We start from the raw sequence: 8,047 nt of genomic DNA on the forward strand, positions 1-8,047 counted from the left end.
ATCAAAGCTAAGCTTGTGGACTGAATAATGACACTTTCTTGCAAATAAATGTGTGTAAGGAAGACAGTGTTATAGAGAGGAGAGAGAGAGAGAGAGAGAGAGAGAGAGAGAGAGAGAGAGAGAGAGAGAGAGAGAGAGAGAGAGAGAGAGAGAATGGTGCCAAAACAAACTGGAATATCCTCTGCTCTCCACACCCAGGAAAAGTTTCGACCAAAAAGATGAAGAGCTCAGTGCTTGGAAGATTGAATACAAAGTGCCAGATTTAGCTTAGTGAATTAAATGAAAGAAAGGCTTGCTTGACTTGTATAATAGGGCTGCATAATATATAGAAAAAATATAGATATTGTGATATTGACCAATGCAATATGCACTTGCAATAGTTTTCTCATGGAATGATGTGCTTTTATGTGAATTTGACCAGTCAAATGCAAACGTGCAAACAATATCAAGCTTAATTACAATTAATTAGCTAAGAACATATTGAGCTTCCTTATTTTTCAGCATGAAAAAAAGAATTATTTCATTAGATAATAAAAAAGCAACTTCTTTAGGTACATGTTAAATATCACAATAATATCAATATTACTATATTCAACAACAATATCACGTCTTTCCAATACCGTGCACCTCTACTGTGAATGACAACATGCTGTAGTACCTAAGGTGAGAACACGCATTCACAATCGGCTCAGGAACATACGAATTACGACATTCTATCCAATTATGTAAGTGGATTCATTCCCATTCAGCCCATTCAAGGCCTCCATCTTTCCCCGTGAAGAAGTGGTGAGTCATTCTTGTAACGATAGCCGCCAAGCACCAGGCGTAATCCCAGACTAAATCATTGGCAAGTGCCCGAAGAGAATCCTGGCTCAAACTGACAGGTGATAAGAACAGGGTCAGGGTCAGTGAGGCAGACAGCATCCCCAGACACCAAGAGACTGCTACTATTTCTGCCTCGGACCTGACAGCCGCCGCTACAGAGTATGCTCGGAGCATGGCCGCGAGGGATGCTAGGATATTGTTGGTGATGAGGAATGAAGAGATAACAATCAAGAAAATCAATGTGGCGACCTTGTGGAATTGTAATAAACTGGCACATTGAAAGTTTTGTGCCTGGGCAATGTGTGTATAGATACTGCAGAACTGCAAAACCTTTGACCAGAGGAATGTTCTCAAATCCTTCCTGGCCGCTGTTTAGGTCTGATCTCCAACTACAGAAAACATTTGGCTGACTTTATTGCTGCCAAAGGAAAGTCAACTACTTATTAAATCCAAAGGGTTTTCCACTGTGCACTGTGAAGTTTACATTTCATTGTCAGTGAAAACATGCACACATACAGTTTTGTTTTTGTGGCATTGTTTTAGATTTTATTTGCTTCTTGACTTGATTTTGAGAATCTTAGATCACGTTTCATAACCGATTTATGCAGAGATCAAGTTCATTTAAGAGTTCATTTTCCACTTTTTCTTGCAACTGTTTATTACTGAGATCTGGGATGTACTCTCAAACTTTCTCCCATCATGAACCATGTAATCTAAAAATATGGACGGTATTCAGAGAATCTGATAATTTATTGCAACCAAAGGTGATCATTGGGGCATATTCAATGGAATGCTTTGAGTAGTGGAGATTGGATGGTGCCCGGTTAGAAATGTAGGAGGTTGGTGTTGCGTTGTTAAAACATTTTATAAAATGTAACAAAACCAGTTTGGGAACAGCTACCACACCTCTTGCCATTTCTTTAATCTGTCTAAATGATTTGAGCATCCTTACCAACACTTACCAACCCTCTTGTTTCACATCTTAATGGTAAACCCCATTTCCATTCAAACTTTGGCTTTGATGAAAGGTCAACAAATATGGCAACTCAAAACCTATAAATCCATTTTAATTTGAATTTGCTGCTCACTTGGGTTCATTGACTTTAACAGGAATCTTTGAGAATAAGTAGTCTTTGTAATGGTGAAATTTTCACAAACAAGTCTAGTGGCAAATGATCAGATGTTTGCCCTCCAACCTCACCCCACCCTCCCTCTATCAAATCAGTCGAGACCTCGGAGAGGAGCATTCATCAAAGCTACAACTGCCCAGTTAGTATCACGACTAACATTGTGCTCCAGTGCAACGGGAGAGGAAAAGGTTACACCACTGACAATGTGAATGATCACTCAATCTTAACAGAGGCCTAGGTCATAGAAAAAACAACAAAACTGTACAGTACAGTAACCAAACTGCTTGCACTACAAAAACACTTTTCAAGAGTAGATTATTTACTTGGATTACGATTGATACACCCTTTAAAAACATGGGTTGTTGTGTATAATTTGGTCCAATTTTTAACCCAAATTGGGTTGTTTGTAACCCAGCATTTTATTTCAAATTCAGGGCAATTGACAAGATAATAGCATATTTATTCGGTGAGCACTTGAGTCAATTAGATTTTTCTTTTAATTCATAATTCATTCTAAAACGATAATCGAGGTTCATTTTTCACAGAAAACTATTTATGTATTGTTTTCTGGAAAGTAGTGCAGTAAAAATCCAGATGTTTTCCTTATGACAAATAATTGCGATTAATGATTTTGATTAGTTTTGAGCAAAGTAATCATGATTATCAATTTTGGCCGCCATTGTGCGGCCCTGCCATATACTTACTTTACTCAACTTAAAAACAAACCAAACAATTATAGATTTATCAGAATTATAGAAGGACTGACTGAGGTCACTGTAATAAACAATGCAAAGACCACACATCCTCCTGAATCACCGTTCCATTTGGACACTAAAAACGACACCCAGAACTCTGGCAGGCCATTTTCTAGGAGAAATTCTGAGATAAAGATTGTCTTTACAGTCAGTAGAAATAAGTTCAAGTTCTTTCTGACAGTTTTGGGCTTAATGATGTCAGGAGAACCTCCATACAGCACTGCTTTAAATAGATGGGAACTGTCTGGAGGTATTGTGGTGCACGAGATAATCAAGATGCCAGTAACAATGGTTACCTCTGCTTCCCCGCAGTGTCTAAAGTAGCACAGGATTTTTGTGTTATACGTATGTATGTTTCCAAGGTTTATATTCTTAGCGTTTTTGCTGTGTTGCCAACAAAACATATCTATTTATTTGCTTACTCAATGTGGGTAGTCTGATGACACTAACAATATCAGAATAGACACAAAATAATCCCAATGCTCATGTGATTGCCTAACAGATGAAGACAGACAGCGCTGTGTATAAAGTGATGGCTTCTAGTCTATCACGCCCGATGCCGTGGAAAATGCACTCGCTTTGGCTTAACAGGCCCATTCATGTACAAACCAGAATAGTGCCGGAGGGAACAGGAGGACACATGTTGACTGACTGGAGGAAAGGATCTGTCCTCAGATGTATTCATGCCAACAGATTCATGTTCACTAAGCATGTTGCACCACCATCTGCCTGCTGTGACAGCACTGACACACTCCTCGAGCGTTCAGCCTGCGGTAAACCCCAGCTTGACATGCTATTGGCTTATGTGTGGTCATTCTTCGGCCCATGGCTTCTTCTCATGTCATAAACCCCCCTCCATATTGAACCTTAAGAAGACCAGAGTGTGTTTAGATGGTGGGCAACACATAACTAACCCTAACCCTTACAGTGCCTTTTGAAATAGCAAAATTTAAATTCATCACCATCTTTAATCCACAGCTGTTGGCAAGGGAGAGGTAAATAATTCAAATTTCGATGTACTGTGTACAGCCACAATAAAGGTGATTCTGATTCTAATAATCAATTAACTGATCAATAAGAGTACTATAGTACTTGGTTGCAGGGGAGTAAATAATAATCAATTAACTGATCACTAAGAGTACGATAGTACGGTGGAGCCTCGGTTTTCGAACACAATCTGTTCCAGAAGGCTATTCGAGAAGTGAATCGTTCGAATTCCGAATCATGTTTTCCCATTACAACCCCCCGCGCCTTTTTTAAGCATTTTTTCATTTGCGCATTTTTGTCCAATCGCGCAACTGCAGCGCACAGCCGAACGCGCAACCGTTGCGCGTCGCCGACCGCGCAACTGCACCGCGCTGGTCGCATTATTGTGACAGAGCCATCGCTGAAATTTAGAAAATATTTTTAAAGTCCTTCAGATTGAAAGCAGGGGTTCAGAACATTCAGATCAAGACTGTCATGTCCCGGAAATTCCAGAAACAACAATTAATTCCTTGATATTTTTCTCAGAGTGGATCTCATCAAATTTAGCCTGATGCCCATCCCTAAACTGTTTCGGTTTGAAATCTTTTCAGCAGGGTGAGATAGAGGACTTCCAGAAAAAAAAATAGTTAATTTAAAAGGACTTTTAGTTAAAAAAAGACAACTTCAGATGGAGAAGTAGTGTATTATAAATACAAACCATCCATTTATAACACTGCATATCCGGTCGGTCGCGGGAGAGCTGGAACCTATCTCAGTTGACATCGGGCAAATGGCAGATCACGCCCTGAACTGGTCGCCAGCCAGTCACGGGGCACACATTGAGACAAACAACCATTCAGACCCACATGGAGAACCGCCCTCGAGCGGGAATTGATCCCATGCTGCAGGCACACAAGTCAGGCGTGTGTACACCATCAACGACTCTAAATACAAACTAATGTAACCCTTAATAAGTCAAATCTAGGTTGACTTTTTGCAAGTTTTTCCAGGTTTCCAAGCTGCAAACTTGTGAGGGCACTATCCAGAATAGAAGTTATTGTTCCACGAGAGTTATCATGAAAGTGTTGCCTTTGTGGCTTGAACTAAAACAGCATGCAAGTAAATAGTCACAGTTGAACCATACATTACATGGGAGCTCGTGAGGAGCAAGTGAGGAGCCTGGATGAATGATGGAGATTCGTACAAGGACAGACCAGTGTATGACTGATGCAGTAATACAAGATGCCATTAATTTGACATGATGGGAAGTGGAAGCAGAACTGGACGGGACTACACGCGGCGTTTTGAAGTTCTGCAACTGAGGAGATGTTTTTCCCTGAAAAATCTGTTTTACTTGAGAATTAACAAAGGACAACTTGTACAACTGCGCAACAACATTCACTGAGCCACCAGCCCTGTGGGAGAAAAGTCCTGATTCAGCTGACAGGGGATCAGGGTCAGAGTCAGCTGATACAAGGTCAGCTTAACATCACGGCAGCCCCCGGGTTTGGCGAAGATAAGTACAACAGGGGGCTAAGGGCATCTTTGTCATGCTCTGAATCGCAATCACACAAAGTCCACAAGACCAGCAGTAGGCTGCCTGGAAAACGTGCAGTGCTTCTCCTCCTCCATTGGCCGCATGATGGAGAAGAGACAGGTGGACATTTAGTGGAAGAAACAACTGTCTTTGGGGGGTTGAATATCCATGGAAGACCTCCTTTAAAAATATACAACTCAATACGTTTCTAGTTACACTGCATATGAAAGCCCGTGAGGAACTGTATAAGTATGATAATATGAGTCAATGTTATGGGTGTGAATAGTAACTAAAATGAGGAAGAAAAGAGGCAAATGGATGCAGAATCCCCCCAAAAGTTTGACTAAGGCTCAACTCGGATCTTTTTTTATTTATTTTTTTACTGATCTTCCAACACGATTACTCCAGTTTTATCATGGCTTCATGCACCAAAATATTAGGAACAGCCTTCAAATCTATGCAGTTCAGTTAGACAAATAGGCAACTTGATCCAACTTAGTGAAATAAATTAATTTTCTGAATTTTAAGCTAATTAAAGATATCATTGTTGTATTGGCTCACACGCAACTGTTCAGGTGTAACTATCTAAAGGGGCAACTATTGATCTACAGTAGCTCTTCCCACTGCACCCACCTACTGTATATGAATTGACTTACCATTAGAGCTCATGATGTCTAAGGTGTTGTTCTCCAAAGCAAGGTCGTTTTGTCGAAAAATACTCCCATACACTCAGAGTACTGTATCCAAATGGTGTCATTAAGAATGAATTTCCGAAGGTAAATGATGCTCCTCACTCACTCATTCCTCGGAACGTCGCTTCTTGTCCATCTCTGAGAAAACGGGGGGAGGAACAAATAATTCTAATAAAAAATAGGATGAAATACGAAAAATCAACCTCATGTTCTTGTTGCCTCTACGAGTGTTTTTTATTTTTTAATTTTTTTCAGGCGTAGAAACGAACAATAGTTAAAACACAAAGCCACCTTGTTCACATAATCTCTCTCTGCCGGCTCTGTAGCGGTGTGCTCACTGTGCGACTGACAGCGAGCGCGCCTGTGAAAAGCTTCATACTATTGTCACAGTTTGCCGTTTCCGGTAAATTTATTCAAAATAAAGTACAGACTCGTTAGTTTGACTTTAAAAAAAAACACGTCTTAGATCATGCAATAATAAGTGAACGTTTATTATTTTATATTTATCTTTTTATAAATATATATTTATAATTTATTTATGTATGTATTGAATGCTTTTTTCTGTCATTTTTTTAGTGCATACACAGTATGTTGTGGATCACTTTTGAGCCAGGCCAAGCATATCATAATATTTTAATTCAATGATTCAAACACCAACAAGTGCATTTGTTGCGCTGTGGTAATCAGTGAGAATATGGTCGGACCGGAGGTTTCTAAGGACTGTTTCAAGCTCCCTCTTAAAGACTGCTAAAACCAATTTAAAATACACACATTTATGGCAAAATGTAATTTCACATCATCAAAATTGTCACCATCACCAACACTTTGTAAAAAACACCGGTAAAAATTGGTTCTCCAGATAAAGAGTGTCCGATCATTCCCTCAATTGAGAGAAAATCTAGCCCTCAAGCAAGTATTTCTAAATTCAGTTATGGAGTTTGAAATCAAGAGCTTTGATGCACTCCAAATCAAACTTGACGCATCGATCTTGTCCCCAGGGAGTGATGACGTCAATCCAGACTTAATAGCCGCTGTGACTGAACGCCGCTTTTGAAATTAACGATCATAAGAGTCATAATTTCTAATACATAATACTGTGCAGAATGATGTAGATATTTGTAGCTAGTCTTAATTTCAAGCATGGCTACATATGTTTGAAATTCAACAACAGAAATCCTTGATTGTCTTTTGTTAAAGTGCGGCCAGGGTTGCCAAAATTGCTATTACACTGCCCTCTTGTGGAATTTTCCCTTAAACAAATGTTCATTTGATTATTTGCTGAAGAGTTAATGCAAGAGGCAAGGTTAATTGTTGCGAGGCATACTTCACAATTTGGAATTGTTTCAGTAATTACCTTCACGCATCCTTGTAATTCTTTTAGGTGCCAGAGCGTGTGAACTAGTTTGTTTGCACCCCATGTAAAAGTGTGAATAACATAATTTTAAAGAATAATTGAAAAAAATCAACATTAATTTACACATACTGCGCTTTAAATAAAAGTTTGACACAATGGCATTGTCTGCCTCACAGTTTTGAGGTCCGGCGCTTGATCAATAATCAATAAAGTCTGTCATATATGGTGTTTCCGTGCTCTTCCAATGACTGTGAGGGGTTTCTTGGTGTGTGTGTGTGTGTTTTCTCTTTTTTCAATGATCCACCCACTGTGTCCAAAGGAAGCCCCGCTTATGAAGCGCGAAGGAAGCTGGACAATGGGTTAACGGGATGTCAGCGGCGCCTCACTGTCCTCCATCGTCATTCTTGCTGGCAGTTGTTTTCTGTGGCCTTTTTGTTGATTCACTGGCTCATTAGTTGTAAAGGGTTCCACTCAAAAACGAGCATAAACTTGATTCGAGTGTTCTGGTGCTATAAATATCCATACTCTGCATCCTCAACTTCTGCTTTATTGCTGTGCTTTATAACAACTATATATACATGGCTTGTATACAAATCTTGGGTCTCTGGAATGAGTGCCCACCCACCAAGTGTTAAATGATAAAAAAATATATATATTTCGACATCTGCTTTTGTTATCACTCACTGATCAACAGTACCACATTTTAGGTTTTGTCAGGGTTCACAAAACTTTGTGGATCTGTTGTGGTGGAGTCATTGAAGTAAATCAGTAAATCAAATTAATTAGAG

General features: G+C 39.5%; 1 protein-coding gene across 7 annotated transcripts in view; it reads right to left on the bottom strand.

The window, feature by feature from the left end:
• Positions 1-6,276, bottom strand: part of ablim3 (actin binding LIM protein family, member 3) — a 42,897-nt gene extending 36,621 nt beyond the window's left edge. For 6 of the 7 annotated variants that reach the window (XM_049736010.2, XM_068650756.1, XM_068650755.1 and 3 more), the window contains exon 1: positions 5,870-6,257. In XM_049736010.2, coding sequence (XP_049591967.1) covers positions 5,870-5,882 — 13 coding nt within the window. In that variant the 5' untranslated portion in view covers positions 5,883-6,257. Of the gene's footprint in view, positions 1-5,869 lie in introns of all 7 variants that reach the window. The other variant, XM_068650753.1, reaches the window with a different exon arrangement.
• Between the last annotated feature and the right edge of the window lie 1,771 nt (positions 6,277-8,047).

The sequence above is a fragment of the Syngnathus scovelli genome, chromosome 1 (assembly GCF_024217435.2).
Source record: "Syngnathus scovelli strain Florida chromosome 1, RoL_Ssco_1.2, whole genome shotgun sequence".
Lineage (NCBI taxonomy): Eukaryota > Metazoa > Chordata > Actinopteri > Syngnathiformes > Syngnathidae > Syngnathus > Syngnathus scovelli.